Source organism: Erpetoichthys calabaricus, chromosome 10, assembly GCF_900747795.2.
Source record: "Erpetoichthys calabaricus chromosome 10, fErpCal1.3, whole genome shotgun sequence".
Taxonomy (NCBI): Eukaryota; Metazoa; Chordata; class Cladistia; order Polypteriformes; family Polypteridae; genus Erpetoichthys; species Erpetoichthys calabaricus.
This window is the reverse complement of record NC_041403.2, coordinates 146,619,987-146,640,795: the sequence shown is the minus strand read 5'-3', so window position 1 is coordinate 146,640,795 and position 20,809 is coordinate 146,619,987. Positions and strand designations below refer to the sequence as shown.

The following is a 20,809-nucleotide window of genomic DNA, read 5'->3' as shown; positions in this document are numbered from 1 at the left end:
ATCAACTAAAACAGTGAAAAGCTCATTGGCTATTCTGGCAACACCGATTCTTAGCATTATCAATATTTGATTGCTGAATGTAGCAGGTTTGTGATTAACTAAAAGTGTAAGTTATTAGACTCTTACTTAAGAAGCCAAAGTTACAAATACTTACACTTAATAATTATAGACCTATATGAAATTCACCCTTTCTGTCTAAAATACTTGAAAAAGAAGTTGCCACACAGTTTCGTTCTCACCTCACATATCACAATATATTTGAGAAATTCCAGTTTGGCTTCTGCACCAGTCATAGTACAGAAACTGCACTAACATGTGCCATAAACAACATTCTGATATCATCTGACAAGGGAAATTCCATTTTAATTATGGTGCTACATTTAAGCCCAACGTCTGATACCACTGATCATTCTTTTTTACTACACAGACTGGAAGCTGACATTGAGATCACGGATACTGTCCTTGCCTGGTTTAGTTCTTATTTATCAAATCGATTCCAGTACATACAGAAATGTGCTGACAGTTCCCCATCATTATGCACAAAAGTCTCTCAATACTCAATACTCAGACCTTTACTCTTTTCACTTTACATGTTTCCTCTGGGACCTATCATTAGAAAACATAATGTTCATTTTCACTCGTATGCAGATGACACCAGTTATACCTTTCTTTTACACCAAATGATGTTTCTCTGATGTTGATCTTAATTAGATGTTTTACTGAGTCAAAGGAGTGGATGAATGAGAACTACTTGTCTTTGAACACAGATAAAACATAAATAATACTAATAATAATAAATTGTATTTATATATCACCTTCCTCATGCTGATGTTAATTATTGGAGGGAATGATGCTGATCGCAGCCATATTTTGTCATTATGTAACTCAGTTGGAATCATCATTAGTTTTACTGAACCAGCCCACAATCTCGGTGTTATCTTTGACAGTAGCATGTCATTTTAAACATACATTACAAAACTATCCAAAATTTGTTTTTTTTCCATCCTTAAAATGTTGGAAAATTAAGAAATTTTCTAAATATGTGAGATACTGAAAAATTAATTCATGAATTTATTTTTAGTAGGATTGACTGCTGCAATGCTGTGTTCAGTGGGTGATCAAAACATTCTTTATACAGCTTTCCATTAATTCAAAATGCTGCTGCAAGAATTATTAAAACAAGAAAATACAAACACAATTACTCAAGTTCTGAAGTCATTATACTGGGTCCCAGTTACGTATAGGGTTGATTTCAAAATTCTCTGTTCAAAATATAAAGCCTTAAATATCAAAGGCCTAAGTTATTTATCTAAACTTATCATTACTTACAAACTAGAGCACATGTTAAGATCACAAGATGCCGGTCTGCTTATGATTCCAAAGATTACTAAAATAACAGTAGGTGGTCACGCTTTTAATTACAGGGCCCCAAAGCTGTGGAATGGCCTGCCTGCTAATTTGAGAGGTGCCTCTTCAGTCTCAGTTTTTTAATCGTGGCTGAAGATTCACTGCTTCAATTTAGTACACCATGATTAGAGCCGCTGATTAGCTCTGCATACTGCATCTCTGTTGTTAGTCATTAATAGTAAAATATAAGTAATAGGATATTTATAAACTGTTGCTAACCCTCTCCTATTCTGTTTCTCTTCTCGGTATTCTCATGTGGCACTTGGTATCACAGGTCTACTGCCAAGTTGTGTGCCTGCCATGAAAAAGTCATCTCAGATAAATGAGCACTGGAATAAACCTGTGTAAAACTGAAATTAGTAATTAAACGTGCACAATCTTAACAAGCAAGACCACTTAAATGAAGACAAAAGAATGTCACTTGAGCAATAAGTGATTTATCAGCAATAATTGACTTCTCATTCAGCAGCTGAGTTGGAAAAAAACTGCAGCCACTTTTGCCCTTCAGAACCAAAGTTTCTCACCACTACTCTAGAATTTACTCAGAATGGTGCAAAACACAAAAGATATCCAGTGAGTGGCAAATCTGTGCACGGAAACACCTTGTTGATGAAAGAGGTCAAAGAATAATGGCCAGACTGGTTTGTTCTGACAGAAAGGCTACAGTAACACAGATAGCCACTCTGTATAGCTGTGGCAAGCATCACAGTATGCACATTGAACATTGAGTCAGATGGGCTACAACAGCTGAAGACCAAATCAGGTTACACACTCAAGAGCTAAGAACAGAAGAACAGAAATCTCTCATGATTGGATTAAAGTCGTTTCCAGTTACAAAATTAGTGTCTCTTCATAGGCGAGTTCTACTGTCCATCAGAGTTGACTTACAGCTCTTTGTTCTTACTTGAGTCCATTTTGTGCCATCTGGCTCAGGAAGGGGCCTCTACAAAGATGTTAGTTCAACTCTGATTTAAACTTTTGATATCAGATGAAGTCCAGGCAGATCCTGGTACAAGCTGGAGTACAGACACTTAGTATGAATGCAAGTGGGGGAAAGCACATCCCCGTTAAATCTGATGCTGTAACAGGCCTGGCCTGCTGCTAATGCTTAGCAGAATGGGCAATGCCCACTTTTTCCTACACTGTACACTTTCAAAAGTCTATAAATTGTATTTCAGGATTATAAAGACTGGAGCCTAACCTAACAGACAAAAGACAGGAACCAACCTTGGAAGAAACCCCAGTCTCTCAAACAGTGTCTCCCCAGGGTACAATAATTAACACACACCTCTTCAAACGAGGGTAGTTTAGAGTCACTAATTCATCTGATGTGTATACATTATGGATGCAGGAAGAAACCATAGTAACCCTGGAAAACCTCAGGGGATACAGAGAGAACACACAAAGACAAGAACAAAGACCAGGTTTCAAAATGAGGTCTCCAGGAGCTGAGAGGCAGCACTGCACTACCTTGTCTTCACCAGGCTTATTTGGAGTTTATTGCCATATTTGTAACTGTTTTTTCTTATTATTCATCAATCCAGTAAAGTGTGTTTTCTTGGAAGTTGACAGTGTGGTTCAGTGTTGTAAGCAGACAGCCAGGTCAGGGGTGCTGCAATAAGAATGAATGAAGTGTTGCCTTTCTTTGAAATCTTTACTTATTATCTTATTCACCACCACCATAATTGGTGCCTTCAGCATTCATTTAAAACCTCTTGTTAACAGTAGGGGACACCAATGAGCCCCCCAACCCCAGAAATATATGACCCAACACAACTCTGTGTGCAAATGTAAGGATTTTTAATCCAGACAGCTCAATACAATTAAACTTACAGCCTTTTAAGTTCTCTCTCCTTCTCTTCACCAAGAGCGTAGCCCACTGCCTCCTGACTTTGACTTGTCCAAATGAGGCAGCAAGCTTTCTTTAAAGCCCAGCCTACGAATTGCTTCCAGTCTCATTCCACTCATTCGGAGTTGTAAGGAAACAAGGGCAGTCCTCCCCCGATAGTGCCCACTGGAAGACCCCAATGACTTCAACATGGTTGAGTTTTCAGACTCCATTCCCATGCAACCCTGCAGGTGTCCTAATTGAGTTTAGCCCTGAGGAACACTGCCTGCCGTGTGGACGAATAACCTGCTCCTGGTGAGTTTATTTTCCCAGTCCTTCCATTATGGCCTCCTAGCCAGGTATGAAACTTACCTTTATCCTGGCCTGCCTGTTCTTCTTCCAGGGCAACAACACTCTAATCATCTGATTAACTGAATATTTAAGATTAACTTATGCATTCAGCTTTAGTGAAATTCCAGGAAAACAATGTAGTCAAACACAAAAATGAGGCACTTAAACCAGTTCAGAGGTTTCTTTATTTTAAAAGCTGTATATGCAGATTTAACCCATCCATCCATTTATGCAGGTCAGAACAAACCCTGCACACATCTAGAGCCCACCACGAGACATGCAGATTCATAACAAAATGAAAGTAAGACAACGTTGGTATTACCATTTGATTTGTAGCAATCTTTTTAAATCATAGGCATTTAATGATTAATACAAACAAAAGAAACTAGGGAAATGATACATTGGTTTACATGTAATGATTAATTGAATGCACTGGCTATGCTCTTCAGAAAAGACACTGAAAATGGAAGTTGACATTGACTAAAAAATACAAGTAATAAGATGAGACAAGGACAATAAAATATAATGTAAGGTTTTGAAGAAACTTTTTGTCCTCAGTTTTCATGCAGCTGGCCACCTAAATGTGTCTTCATAGAAGGTTAGGATCACAATGAAGATGTCTTACAGATTTCTGACACCCACAAGGACCAACATGACTGACATCCAAGTGTAACAGTCCATATGATTCCTAGAAGGTTGCATTTCTATTATTTGAATATGTGCTTTACCATACTAATACAATTATTTTCTAAAAAGCCACAGATTACTTTTTCATGTCCTTATCTGAATGGAATGTCTTGCAGAAGCACTTCAAATGTCCTTTAATGTGCTTTCGGAAATTTCCATCTCTTAGTCCATAAATAAGCGGACTCAAAACTCGTGGAAAAATGTATACAAAGACATACCTAATGTACAGAACATCCATCTGGTACTCCATTGGAAATTCTACAAAAAATACTTCTGTTAAGGGAGCAAGAAATGTAAGCATACTTAACAATAATTGAACCGCATGAAGAAGCACAGTGTTGTACGCCTTTTTGGCAGATGATTTAACAGAGATGCTGGCCGACCGGGCAGCAATGAAAATCCCAGTGTATGTGAAAATGATAATAAGCCAAACGAGTGAGAAATAAATGATGTTCATGCAGTGTCTCTTAATGGACTGGAATGGTGCCCTGCTGAAGCTGTCTCCCTTACAGATTACTCTGGTGTTGAAGAAGCTCAGCGACTCAACGAAGAAGACAATGATGAGGTCTGACACTGCAGGAAGGAGGCTTATCACCCACGTCACAGCAAGAGCACAGGACGTTCTGGGAATGGTGCAGAGTTCTGCATGTCGGAGTGGTTGGCAAATTGCAACATAGCGCTCAAGGGCCATCAGCCCTAAATTCAAGGGGGTGTTGAAGGTGCTAGAAACAGACAGGATCAAGAGAAAGTAGCACACTGGCACAGGCGTGTAGGGCATTACCTGGAAATAAATATGCATGATAAGTGAGACACTCAGCTCAAACACATCATTGAACACCATGTGGATATAGAGAACATAACGAGAGCTGTCATGGAATAGAGGCTGCTTGAGAAATGTAAAAATCAGCAAGCCATTGATGTGTATGGTTATAATATACAAAAATGTTACAATGGAGATCTTTATAATGGATTTAGTATTCTGTGAGAAAAGTACTGCAGAAGAAAAATCTTCTCTAATCAGTGTTGCTGGGAGCGCATTTTCTGTGGAGTTCATAGTGAAGATTGTAGCTCTGCTGCAAAAATATACAAAAAACATTACATTCGTGCAACCATTAAAATTCTATTTTAAGGTTTATTATACTGAAGTGTGCACTGAAAAAGAAAGTTCATCCTAGGAGTCAGCAGCATTTTAAACAAGACAGAGACCGAGACTGGACAGGATTGTAGTTGATCATAGAGAACCCTCTTGTACACACACACCCACACACACTTTCACACACACACACACACACAGAGTTAAAAGGTAGCAGTGATATCCATATAACATTTAAAACAACAATAGCAACAGTGCACTTACATTCATTTTTCTATTAATTTGTGCAAAAGGATTTGATTGAAAATTACTGTAATTTGCATTAGGTTAAATAGTTTAAGTATAATGTGTGATGTAAAATAGATTTCTGGAATGCATGTATCTGAACAAATATTTTAATCAATTAACTGAATGAGAATTTAATAGGAGAGTCTGAATAAAAAGGAAGATGAATGACCATTATATAAACCTATTAAATTAGTCTCCAAAATTAGATAAATAACATTCAAGACCAGAGCAGGGAACATTATGGAGATTTTAAATAATTTTAAAACAGATTTTCCAAAATTCTCGTTTATCTAGAATGTTAATGCAAAATGTACTTTACATACAAATCAATGATACGTACAACATATACCCTCCAATAATTGTAATTTTTATATGTTAAGACTTATAAAACAATTTGCTTTTAATACTCACATACTAACATGTACATACACATATTCAGTATAATCTTCTTCCAATGTACTTTAAATATCTTTAAGTAATACGGTATTCATTTTGATTTCATTATGCACGGAATTAAAAGTATCCTACCTGACAGGCTTTGGACAAAGCTAGTTGAGGAAACATTTTATATCTAATTTGTTTGTTGTTTATTTCTTCTATTCAACGTAATGTCATGGCAGCACAAGTCCGTTGGGAAGTCTGGCTTGGCAGACGTTTGTAATTACTAATAGCAGAGGAATGAGAATAAGAACTCCCTGATGGCACAATATGGAAGGTTTTTTTTACACTTGCACAGTGGGGCTTGGTATACAAAAATAATATTTTGTGTTGCATGAACTACATGGGTGTTTTTGACTTACTTCAATAATCAAATACTGTAGAAGGGATATTTAATGGAAGACATGCCTTGATGCTTTCAAGAGGTAAACAGACATTGAGCGGGGCCCTACCATGTGGGCTTACCAGACAGGCTGTAATACAATGTGGAATATCATAAACTGTGCATGTTCGCATGTAGTAGTCATGTTTATATATTGATAAACATATATAGTGTATATAAACATACATATAGTACATATATACATGTATCTTGTCAAAATCTGCTTCGGTGATACAATAGGTAGTGCAAGTATAAAGCACAGGAGGAGAAGTAAAGGTGTAGGAGGCACAGTGAGAGTTGACTTTAAAGATGGAAAGTAAAAAATGATGACTAAAGCCAAGCAGTGCATCTGAAAATGACAGAGTCTGAGAAGTAGTCTTTACAGGAATTCGACTGACAGAAGGAGGGCTTGTCAAGAGAGGTTCAGATGCTTGAGGATACAGAGGAAATGTGCTGAAGGTACATGTAGGGCAAGACATAGTAAATATTTTTAAATTTATTATACAATACAGTATAAGAGGCACTCTAAAGGCAGATAATTACGGAGGTGGCCTGTCCTGGAATAGTGGATTAGGAGATGGATGTATTATATAGTACAGAACAAAGGAATCTTATTGCTTTGGCCAATGTACAAGATAGAAAACAAGTTGCATCACTATAACAGCTTATCTAATCTAGGAAAAATATAGAAATCGTTTCAGGTACATATGTTTGTGCAAAGGTGAATCACAAAGATTACATATACATTGCTGATAATTTCAAGAATGCACACAAAACAATGAATTTTACCTTTCGTAGACATTTATAAATTTATAGCTCAATATCTTAAAATGCATTAATACTGTTTCTACTTAGCTCCTTTTTATATTATATAAAAGACACCCATACTAATTCATGGCACCCAGAAAGAAGTTATGACTCCATCAGCTCAGATGTAGATAGAAGAACAATGATGGATGACACAGTGTAGGCCAGGAATCTCTCAGGGCTTTTAGGTGACAGCCAGGAAAGTTGGTAACTAATATGTGGCGTTCTGCTCCTCTTCACCATGGACAAGCAACCAAGGGTTCAGTAGTGAAGTGACACCTGGGACTGCTAGAACAACCTCCAGCAGCAGGGTCCCTGGAGGTCCTTGGTTGGTGTAATTGACATTTGTGTTTCCCCCAGAGCTAGAACTTTAGTGCCCTTCCTGGCCATATAGAGCATGAATGTGAAATTGAAACGAGAACAGGTGACAAGCATTCAGTTGGCAGGAGGATGAGTGGTCAGTGTAAGAAGAAAGGTAGAATGATAGAGCAGGAGGAGACATATTAAGGCCAACCTAATAAGAAACTACCTTCTGAACCCTAGTTTGGCTCATTAAGTCTATAGGTTTATTATTTCCCCACCTTTTTGCTTTGTACTGTAGTCTCTAATATCCTACTATAATTAAAACCCTTTTCTTTGACATATTGTGACCCTTTTGGCACTATTCACATTCAGTGGCAGCTTGAGAATGCCTACTACTGGTCATTACATGTTAGCACTGTGAACCATTTAAGCCAGTGGCACATTACATGACTTCTAGTCACAGAGAATAATGACTGCAGTCAAATGACAAATTAGACAACGTCATCATGACTTTCCAACACAGTTTCACATTTCCAAAATGATGTGTGGTCACCACATTCTGTCAGCCAGATTAGATAGATAGATAGATAGATAGATAGATAGATAGATAGATAGATAGATAGATAGATAGATAGATAGATAGATAGATAGATAGATAGATAGATAGATAGATAGATAGATAGATAGATAGATAGATAGATAGATAGATAGATAGATAGATAGATAGATAGATAGATAGATAGATAGATAGATAGATAGATACTTTATTAATCCCAATAGGAAATTCACAATTATTATTATTAGATTATGTACCACTTGACAGAGCATGGCAAATTAACTATTTCAACTTTTTTTTCCATTCTGTTGTGGTACATAAAGCATGAAACATCAGAAAGATGAGCCTCTCTTTTGTTTTTGAAGTCCAGGACATTACTACTCCATGCAGCTACGTATATGCATTGTACTTCCAAGTGAACACTTATGCCGGGGATATACTTAACGGTACATCTCACATGAACTTGAGGAAGCTACTGCTACGCAAGCAGTGTACTGTCTATACTTGCACTCGTACTTTAATTAAATTTGGTGGATTCCACCAGGTGTTAGTGCAAGAAATCATCACAAGAATAAAACAATGTCCGCTATCACTGTGTTGTGAGTTGAATGAAGAAAAACATTAAAAATAAAAATTATTTGCATTTTGATGCTGTTGCGAAGCTGCAAAAGAAAAGTCAGCAACCATGGCACAGAATGTCGAGACAGTATGCAAAACTTTTAAATGTATCGTGTGATTACGGTAAGGAATATGCAACGATTGTATTGCCTTTGCGAGAAGTGGATGAAGAAAAGCAAGACATTTGCAAGTCAGAGTTTATGTTTGATGGTTTGCTTCACCACATTGAACCATTCACTAAACATCAAAGCATGCAGATTGATCCTGTTGGAGCTGAAAGCCTGCTGTCACATGTTGATAGTAAACATTGATGATAACATCACATACAAAAACTTGCACACCCACGCCACCCATTTTATTTCTGGTACTGCAACTCGGGGACATGTCGCGTTAATTTATAAAGACTTGTTCAAATGACAATTCAAAAGAACGCTGGGAAAATATGGCAGCCATGATGCGTGCACGTACACATTCTGAATGTGAAGTATAAACCAGCCCTTACTGGTTGTCAGCTCTCACGTACTCAGAATGTGCACCTACAACCTAAGACTAAAATCCAATCAAAGATGTTAAACTACACATCTGCTGGTCGCAGAAGCACACTGTGACTGCCTCTGACTGAATAAGATTACCGTATATACTTGCGTTTAAGTTCTCCCGCGGATAAGTCGGGGCTTGATTTTACTGTATAATTTCCGGTATTTTATAATGTCGGTCGTGTAAGTTGAATGCAGAAAACTGACACTATTGGTCCAAGAGTTTATGATATGCTAATGCCCACCTGAGAGCGTAACCACAGAGCACACTGCCTTTTTTTTTTCTATGTATTGTGCCTGCGTGACTACATGGTAATACCCAAACTATTACGAAGCGATGTTTGCACTGTTTTGTGTTTTTTGTATCTCACACCCTCATACACCTTTATCATAAGAGCATCCCTTATCTACGATGGAGCGTTTGATCAGAAGAAAATATGAAGTTGGTTTAAAATTAAAAGTCGTTGAAGTGGCAAAAGAAATTGGTAGCTGCGCTGCTGCAACAAAATTTGATGTGTCTGAAAAAGTGGTGCGAGATTGGAGGAGGTACAAAGATGTAAAAAAAAATGTGTCACATTTTTGAACAGGTGTATAAGTCGATGTAGATTGATGTGTCAGGTTTCAAGACACAACTTATATGTGAGTATATACAGTATATAAATAAAGTCTGAAAAATTCTAGAAAAAATGTGTAATAAGACAGTCCTTCTAGGAAAGTAATTTAAAATTAAAATATTGCAATCACCTTTCAGCAAAAGAGCACAGAAACATTATAAACTCTGATCAACCTCATAAACATAACTCCAAAACAATTTCTTGGATTGATTTAAGAGGGTATTTGTTTTAATTAACTTCTTATTTGTAGTCATTTTCAACATTATAGGACAGATTACACTGTAGACGTTATTTTACCCACTTTAAAACCCTCTAAAATACAGAACATTTTCTTCATAGTGAGTGTCCCTGTGAGAGACTGGTGCTTTATCCAGGATGCTGCCCTTTGACTATGGATGCGCTTAACATAGATATTTAGTTTTTAACCACAATTGAATTTATACTAATAAAAGGCAAAGTCCTCACTGACTCACTCACTCACTGACTGACTGACTGACTCATTCATCACTAATTGTCCAACTTCCCGTGTAGGTAGAAGGCTGAAATTTGGCAGGCTCATTCCTTACAGCTTACTTACAAAAGTTAGGCAGGTTTCATTTCAAAATTCAACGCGTAATGGTCATAACTGGAACCTCTTTTTTGACAATATACTGTAATGGACGGCAGCTCGATGGCCGTGGGAGGCAGAGTTGAGTGTCACGTCATCACGCCTCCCACGTAATCACGTGAAAAGACTGTGAACGCAGTAGGGAGAAATGAAGGAAGAGCCGCAAACAGCGAAGAACAAGAAATTCATTAAACAATTGAGAAGGGAGCGAAACAATAAGAAGCGAGCGAGTGAAGCATACAAGCACCTTCATAAGGGAAACAAAGCACAGTGTAAAACGTAAGTTTAAATTATGTTTACAGAAACGCTCCCACTGCGGATTGCAATAACATATTCGCGAGATAAAAGTTTAATGTGAAGACACGAGGTATAAACGAACCACACGCCGTAGCGCAACGTTAGGGGCTTCACCTCTGGCGCTGACGTTCGAGATTCGATTCCCGAGAGGGGATGCAATGAGTGTGTACGCATGAAGAGCACAGAATTAGGGCGAAACACGTGTCGCGTACTCTTTGCATAATTTGAAAGTAAACAATTTCAACCATTCTATGATCTGCTTCTTGCAACTGAAAGACGGCACATGGCAGATGTTAACCAACTTGCTGACCGCAACATTAGGGGCTTCAACTCTGGCGCTGACGATAGAGATTCGATTCCCAAGAGGGGATGCAGTGAGTGTGTATGCCTGATGAGCCCAGAATTAGGGAGAAACACGTGTCGCATACTCTTTGCATTATTTGAAAGTAAACTATTAAAACCATTCTATGATCTGCTTCTGGGAACAGAAAGAGGGCACGTGGCGGACGTAAGGCGACTTGCTGACCAACCACAAGCGTAACCTGGCAGGTAACCACCCATACAATCAGATTGTGATTCAGAAAACGAATTCCATGAATGTAATTACCACGATCTACATACTGTCAAATAAACGAAACACACGCCGTAGTGCGACAGCTGTGAAAAGGGAGGTTCACAAAAAAACAGATCCTTAACAAATTGTTATTGGTATATTTTCGATCCGTTTAAAAAGGTTTTCTTTTCTTCTTAATAAAAAATTAAAAGCAGTACTTCGCCGCAACGAAGCGCGAGAATTTGGCTATATTTATCTGCTTCTCACAATTAAAAGAGGGCACGTGGCGGATGTTAGACAACTTGATGACCAAGCATAAGCGTTACCTGCCAGGTAACCACCCATACAATCAGATTGTGATTCAGACTAGGAATGCAATGAATGTCATTACCCCGATCTACATACAAGGCGAAAGTCTTGCAACATTCAAAGATGATGGTTTGGGATAAGTACACCATGGAACATAAAAGAGCTTATGAAGCCTTGAACCCTAAACCCCAGTACCCCATAATAAACAAATTAAAGTCTTTCACTAGGATAGATTTACCTGATTTACATAAAATAATTTCTCAAACGAAACCTTCCACCTGTGCCCTTGACCCAATACCAACAAATTTTTTCAAAGAAGTATCGGGCGTGCTTATTGATAATGTTGTTGACATAGTAAATTCGTCATTAGATACGGGGGTCTTCCCAGACTGTCTTAAGACTGTGGTAGTTAAACCCCTACTTAAGAAAAATAATCTCGATCCCTCTGCTCTTGAAAATTATAGACCCATCTCTAACCTGCCTTTCTTAAGTAAAATTCTAGAGAAGGCAGTCATTATACAGTTAAATGAGCACCTCAATAAACATGCTATTCTTGATAAATTTCAGTCAGGTTTTAGAACAAATCACAGCACAGAAACTGCACTCATTAAAGTAGTAAATGACTTGCGGGTAAATGCAGACAGAGGCCATTTATCTGTTCTTATCCTCTTAGATCTGAGTGCCGCATTTGACACCATTGATCATAATATTCTTAGAAATCGCCTTAGTCAATGGGTGGGCCTCTCTGGCAGTGTCTTAAATTGGTTTGAATTCTACCTGACAGGGAGAAAATTCTTTGTTAGTTGTGGTGATTATAACTCAAAGACACATGATATTCTATATGGTGTTCCACAAGGCTCTATCCTGGGTGCACTGCTCTTCTCAATCTACATGCTTCCATTAGGTCAGATTATCTCAGGGCACAACGTGAGCTACCACAGCTATGCTGATGACACACAGCTGTATTTATCAATAGCACCTGATGACCCCAAATCTCTTGATTCGCTAACACAATGTCTAACTTGTATCTCAGAATGGATGAATAGTAACTTCCATCCATCCATTTTCCAACCCGCTGAATCCGAACACAGGGTCACGGGGGTCCGCTGGAGCCAATCCCAGCCAACACAGGGCACAAGGCAGGGAACCAATCCTGGGCAGGGTGCCAACCCACCACAGGACACACACAAACACACCCACACACCAAGCACACACTAGGGCCAATTTAGAATCACCAATCCACCTAACCTGCATGTCTTTGGACTATGGGAGGAAACCGGAGCACCCGGAGGAAACCCACGCATACACGGGGAGAACATGCAAACTCCACGCAGGGTGGACCCGGGAAGCGAACCCGGGTCTCCTAACTGCGAGGCAGCAGCGCTACCACTGCGCCACCGTGCCGCCTGAATAGTAACTTTCTCAAATTAAATAAAGAAAAAACCGAAATCTTAGTGATTGGCAATAATGGATACAATGAGGCCATTAGAAATAAACTGGATGCATTAGGATTAAAAGTCAAATCGGAGGTAAAAAGCTTAGGGGTAACCGTTGATTGTAATCTGAATTTTAAATCGCATATTAATCAGATCACTAGGACAGCATTTTTTCACCTAAGAAACATAGCAAAAGTTAGACCTCTTATATCATCGAAAGATGCAGAGAAATTAGTTTATGCGTTTGTTTTCAGTCGGCTAGATTACCGTAACGCACTCCTCTCAGGTCTACCCAAAAAAGATATCAATCGTTTGCAACTAGTGCAGAATGCTGCTGCTAGAATCCTTACCAGGAAAAGAAAATCCGAACACATTTCTCCAGTTTTGATGTCCCTACACTGGTTACCTGTGTCATTCAGAATTGACTTTAAAATTCTGCTTATGGTTTATAAAGCTTTAAATAATCTCACCCCGGCTTATATATCGGAATGTCTGACACCTTATATTCCAAATCGTAACCTCAGATCCTCAACTGAGTGTCTCCTTAGAATTCCAAGAGCAAAACTTAAAAGAAGTGGTGAGGCGGCCTTCTGCTGTTATGCACCTAAAATCTGGAATAGCCTGCCAGTAGGAATTTGCCAGGCTAATACAGTGGAGCACTTTAAAAAACTGCTGAAAACACATTACTTTAACATGGCCTTCTCATAACTTCACTGTAATTTAATCCTGATACTCTGTATATCCAATTAATTATAATAACTATTCATTCAAAATCTGTACTAACCCCTACTCTTTCTTCTGTTTCCTTTTCCAGTGTCCTGTTGGTGGTGGCGTGCGCCACCACCATCTACCCAAAGCACCATGATGTTCCAACAATGATGGATGGATTAAAAGCCAGAAGTCTGTATGACCATCAGCATCAAGTGACTCCGTGAAAAACCCGAACTACAAAGAGGACTATTTCATTTATGTTAGGTAGAATGCCCAAAGGGGACTGGGCGGTCTCGTGGCCTGGAACCCCTACAGATTTTAATTTTTTCTCCAGCCTTCTGGAGTTTTTTTTTTTGTTTTTTCTGTCCACCCTGGCCATCGGACCTTACTCCTTTCTATGTTAACTAATGTTGTCTTATTTTAATTTCTTATTTTGTCTTTTATTTTTCTTCTCTTCATTATGTAAAGCACTTTGAGCTACTTTTTGTATGAAAATGTGCTATATAAATAAATGTTGTTGTTTGTTGTTGTTGTTGAACCGAAAAAAGCAAGATCTCAGAGATCGTAAAAAAAAAAAATAGAAGGTAATGTCGTTTTACTCGCTGTAGATTTTAGTCAAACATTACCAGTTATTCCACGAGGGAGACCAGCAGATGAACTCAACGTGTGTTTAAAATCCATGCTTCTCCCACGGTCGGTTATATGTCGCGTGTTCTCGGGTAGGTACACCAAAAAATGTATACATTTAAGCATGTAATGGGCAAACAAAAAATGAGGTATACCTGAAGGCACTGCAGTAGTACTCAATGTAACTTTACTTCTTAAATGTTAATGTTTTACTGTTTAATAATTTATACGCTTCTTATATGTTGTTCAAATTCTTTTATCAAAATACCAGTGACAGCGCAATGCACGATAACATGGAGTGAATACACCATACGCATCCGCCCACAGCCGCCCTGGTGTGCGCAGATAGGAGTTGATTCTACAATAAAATAAAATAAAGATAAAAAGAGTAATACAATCATCACCAATAAAGCGGATAGTAGACGTGACGTACTATATGTGTACCAGATTTCAAGTCAATAGGTGAAACGGTTTGCAAGCTACAGGTGATTTAAAATCCTGGACAGACAAACAAATAGCCACGGTAGCAAATTATAGAAGAACATTTTACTGTTTAATAATTTATATTTATATGAAATGTGCTTCTTATATATTACTTCATATTCTCATATGATAATGATGTTAATGTTGTTTATATTGATTTCTATGTTATTGTAAGTGCATGTATGTGTGTATATGTATGTATGTATGTATATATATATAATATATGTGTATATATATATATAATATATGTGTATATATATATAATGTGTATATCCATCCATCCATTTTCCAACCCGCTGAATCTGAACACAGGGTCACGGGGGTCTGCTGGAGCCAATCCCAGCCAACACAGGGCACAAGGCAGGGAACCAATCCTGGGCAGGGTGCCAACCCACCGCAGTAATGTGTATATATATATAATATATGTGTATATGTGTATATATATGTATATATAATATATGTATATATAATATATGTGTATATATATATATATATATATATATATATATATATAATATATGTGTATATGTATGTATAAATATAATATATGTGTATGTGTATATGTATATATATATATATGACAGCAACACTCATAACAATGACAACACAATTACATTGACAATCATGTTACGTTATTTTTAAAATGTTTCCTTTACTTTTTCATAACCTCTTTAACACATTACTTCTCCGCTGCGAAGCGCGGGTATTTTGCTAGTGTTAAATAAAGGGAATCTGAGTCCACAAATAACACCCCTTTATTTATTTATTTTCATTTATCCAATGAAGCAAGTTATCCAACATTAACCAGCACTGTGTGAAAAAGTAAGTGCCCCCTAGATAATTCAACTCAATTAAAGGGATATTTGGATTCAAAGATAAAACACAGCCCAGCTTGACTACAACCAGCCCTGCTCAGTGCATATTATATGTGTTGAATTTTATTTTGGCAGACTGAAAGAGCTGGCCTGTTTCCCTCTGTCAAGCCTGCAGTTCATGTTTGTTCAGTGCCCGTGGCCTGCCTTGACCGTCTTAGCCATGATTATTTCTCCCCAGTTTGATCTGCCCTTCTGGTTTGTTTTCCTGATGTGTGTCTTTGTGTCGGAGGACTGGCACTTAAGCATCTACAAGTCATAAACTTGGTCAGTGGCATTTATGTACCCACAAGAGAGCTGAACTGGAAGAGGAGTGATGTCATCCATGAAACAAATATGTATAATTTCTTTTTAAAGCTTTTTTTTTCTTTTCTTATTCTGACTAAATAAATGTTAGACATTTTAAAATTATTTTCAGGACCACTAACAATGCAGGTTAACTTTATACAGATTGTTCATTAGAATCTAAAGGGAAATTTTGTTTATCAAGTACCTGAATGTATGCCAGCTGGATGAAAGTGCTTTTCCTTGTTGCATCTATTCAGTAATGCAAAGTGATGTTAGTGATTCTGTCTGCTTTATTAAAAAGCCTCAAACAGTAGCTTAGAACATTTACAGCCTTATATGGAGCACCATTATTTAGCCATGGCATGCCAGGGGAGCACGTGGGAGCCTCGAGATGGAAATACTTCATTCCTCTTTGTCCTGCCAGGCACCCTTCGAATTTCTTTTGATGGCACTCCCATAATTCTTCACCACAGTCAACAGAGTAAATAGTATACAATCTTACACCGTGATAGTCACCAAAGAGATCAGAACAACACTTTTGTAACATTGACAGCTGTCACCTTGATGATGGCTTGATGGCTCCTCAGTTAGAGGAGTGTAAAAATATAAGTAACAAATTTCACTATGGATAATAATGCACTGTGTATTAGATGCAAAATAATATAATTAAGGCGTATTTTGGCATTTGTTTGTTTATACACAATATACAGTATAGTTTCACAGCTAATTGTAACCTCTTTAAATCATTACTTAACAAAGAACTGCGCAAATACAGCACTATTGGGATTAATAAAGTATCTATCTATCTATCTCTCTATCTACAAAGCAAATTGAAAAATTCTATGTTAAATTAATACACATGCAGTCAAATTTAAAATTTAATCTGATACAATAACTCATTTAAAAAAATGTGCAAGTTATTGTGATGTTTCTTCATCTCATTAGACATCACAAGTAAAGACAGCAACAACAAGAGAAAAAAGATTAAGAACCACAAAAATGGGAACAATTAAAGCCACTGAAGGACAACTATCAAAACATCCAATTTTTTAAAAACAACTGAAAATACATGCATAGTGAATTTAAACCAAACACCTTCACCACCTTATTTATTTGTTAAGGGGGCACCTCTGTGTGTGTCAGAGAAAATTGAGACTTGAGTCATCGTTACAAGTGAAACTCAAAATGGACGTCCTTTAATTACACCAATTGGTGGAACCTCCATATGCTCTTGGTCAATGCCACATAGCAGAGTGACTAAAATTAACAAAGCAATGTTTCATCCAACTATTTAAAAACGTACCTAAAAATAAAAATAATAAATAGTGAATCTAAACAGAAAACATCCACATATATTATGTTAGGGAACACCTCTCTATGCCATCCTCAAGAAGAACAAACACTTCCAAATTATGAAACCTTATCAAAAACAATGCTTTTTTTTTATAAAATTTTCAAAGTAGGTAATTTTAAAGGAAGAACACCAAAAGAAAAAATCAAATTAATAAAAGAGAACAAATGGCACAGGCACCAAAAACTCTCCCTGCTCATTGTGTCCACACAACCTCCCTGCTAGTGGAGCTCTCATCCCAAATCCATTCAAGGGTTACACCCTTAGCCATTTACAGAACTGCTTTAAGGATGAAGAACACCTTTGAAAGTCTTGTGGCCATCTTCCCAGAGCTCCCTATGGTGATACCAGGTATCCCTGCATTCCTGATCTCAAAATATAAATGAAGGGCCAGGCACTGCCTGTCAAGAACATGTAGCAGGAGACTTTCCTTTCCACACAAAACCTTCTGCTTCTGCTGAACAATTTTAAAGGAACTTTCCTGGCCATTTATACAACTTTCTGTGGACTATTTCTTTCACCATTGTGGTAAAGTAATTATTACTGCTGAGCTTCACTCATGTTCATGCTACTCAACCAGTTTTCAATGTGTGTCATAAGTTTGTAGAGATTTTACCCTTTGAATACCTGCACACCATAATCATCTTCTTTTTTTATTGTTGCATTTGAATGTGTCTATGAATATTGTGTGGGCAAATGTATACATCCAACGATTCTTATTTTCAAATAAAACCTTCATTTCCTCAAACTTTTTGTCATGTTCTTTTCATGTGAATTTTTTAAGGTTAAAAGAATAGGTGACTCATGAAAGAACAACTGGCAGTTAAAGAGAGCCAGTCAATCCATTGGACAACCTCCTTTACCAGAGGAGTGCTGCTTTGCTAACTTGTGCTCCATATAGGCTTCGTTAGTGATGGGAGCAATTTACTTTACAGAAAAAGTTGTAACTTCTCACAGCCATTGATGTTAGCAAAAAGAAAAAAGGTACTGCCATGCATTTCATCATTCTGCAGTCAACTGTGTCGGCTATATGTTCTTAAAGGCCACTGTGATGGATGGCCGGCTAAATATTCCGGCCCTCACCCCCAGGCTGCCAGGTGGAGCTCTCCCGACAGCATGGATGTTCCCCGAATTCCAGCAGGGCCTCATGGACTTTGTAGTTTGTATGCACAGTCCTGCTGGATACCAGGGGGGCCACCAGGAGTCGCTGTAGGGAGGCTGTCGGACTGTTATGTGCCCTATAACCTGGAAGTACGTCCTGGTCACATGAACAGGAGAAACGACGTGCTTCCAGGTTGAAGAGAAGGAAGTAATGAGGACTTGTGGATTGTTGGACAGGAGCTATAAAAGGACGCTGGGAAAGCCCAGACATTGAGCTGAGCTGGGAGGAAGGGTGGCTAAGTGTCTGGGAGAGGAGGAGAGAGTATTGTTGTTGTGTAGTAGGAGAATTGATTATTGTATGAGTAGTGTGGAGTGGAGGGTGCTTTGTGCACGTTATTATTATAAAATAAATAATAATTGTACAGTTACCTGGTGTTTGGCGTGGTGCCTGAGGGTTCAAGAGGTCGATAACAGCCTCTACTGCTACACCACGCTATGTTCCAGTTCCATTTTAACAATATCCCAGTTAGTCTTGAGCTCTTGTCCTGTAACACTTGTTTCCAAACAGACCCCAGACTGAGGTTTAGTCGATTACGTTGACTTCTTTTGTAAGTTGCTTTGCATAAAAGTACCTGCCAAGCAAATAAATGTAAATGTCAATGTAAATTAGGGGAATATGAAAATTGTTTTGTTCTGTAATTTTGTTAAATTTTCCAAATTCACAGAAAGCCATCATTCTTTTCTGTGAAGCTTACCTGGCATCAGTGGAAGTATTCTTTGCTTTAATGTAACTGTCCATAGCTTCAGTTATCTATAGGTTCAGTCCCAGAGAATGTATAAAGTTTTGTTTTTGGCAATGGTATGCAGGACAAGAAATCTATGATGCAAACGTAAAGTCTGTGTTGATGCAACTGTAAAGGTTTTGTTCTGTGAAGACATCAGAGTAATTGAAATAGTCCTCTGGAGTCGAGAAGCAATGAGAAGATTGAAATGTTTATTGCTTTTTTTTTACTTTCTGAACGGTAATGAACAGACCTGTTATTCCCCACAGGCTTATAACTCCCTCCTTTGCCAGTTATTTTTCAGATTAACCAAGGATCAAGACTCAATTACCAATAAACACCTTTTTTTGAGTGTAACCCAAGACAAGGTCAACAGGAGGAGTTTTATATTTAATATAACCTCTTATTGGTCCACAATTGATAGTCTGAATTATACCAACAGAAATATTCAACCTCTTCACCTCAAAAGACTTCACAGTGATATGAATCAAGGTTAATGAAAATATATGACAAAAATCCTCCTTAAACAGCAAAAAAATATTTGACATGTTTTTAAAATTATTTTGAGAACATAAATTGACTTAAGTTTGAGATAAAATGAAAAATGTAACTCTTATAGTTGTGCATGTGCACTATTATTCAACCCCCAGCTTCTGTGCTTTGTGGAGCATCCTTTAGCCTTTATAACTTCAATAGCCATTTTTGGTAAGTGCTGACAAGCTTGTGCAGGTAGATCTGCAGAGGCATCTTCAAGGTACAAGAGCACCTCATCTGCATACAGGGAGATATAGTGGTGATGAGTTACTAATAACAATGGAAGAAAAATAATCATAATTGTGTGCCACTATAGCAAGAGGCTCAAGAGAGAATTCATAAAGAAGGAGAGACAATGGGAAGCACTGTCTGGAACCTATTTAAGTTTGGAAAGGATGGGGGCGGAGGTGAGTTGGAAATTATTACTATGGTTGGGGTAGATTGTATAGTTTGGACAGTTCTTATGAATTCAGAACTAAAGGTCATACATTTTAAGATTTGCCAAAGGTAAGGCCAATTCAGATGGTCAAAGGCTTTTTCAGCATCTAAAGGTAAGAAGTTTGTGTTTGGGGGAAGAGTGGAAGCTGCATCAATAATATAGAATAAATTCTTGATATTATCGGATGCCAAATGATTTTGAATAAATCCAGTTATAATTGTTTGCAGCCTACAATTTAATGTCATCATTAATCATTATCAATGGTTTAAAGTTTTGCTTAAGTAAAAGTGTAATTAAGGCAGTGGTAATACTGGGGTTTAGGTGGGGGTGAGGAATAGAGGAATGAAGCATTTGGTAAAGGTGGGGAGAAAGCTGATTTCAGAAAGTTAAACAGAGTTCAGGTAGAATGACATCAATCCCTGGTGACTTCCCAGATTTCATGTCCTTAAGGGCCTTTTCCATCTCTTGTTCTGAAATTGGGGCCTTTAACATGACATTTTTTTTCTTCTGT

The 20,809-nt window shown here is 37.8% G+C and overlaps 1 protein-coding gene across 1 annotated transcript; it reads right to left on the bottom strand.

The window, feature by feature from the left end:
* Positions 1–3,659: 3,659 nt before the first annotated feature.
* On the bottom strand, positions 3,660–5,450 carry LOC114658448 (odorant receptor 131-2-like). Its single transcript, XM_028810519.2, has one exon. It carries the CDS (start codon positions 5,367–5,369, stop codon positions 4,350–4,352), a length of 1,020 nt encoding a protein of 339 aa, XP_028666352.2. The 5' UTR covers positions 5,370–5,450; the 3' UTR covers positions 3,660–4,349.
* Between the last annotated feature and the right edge of the window lie 15,359 nt (positions 5,451–20,809).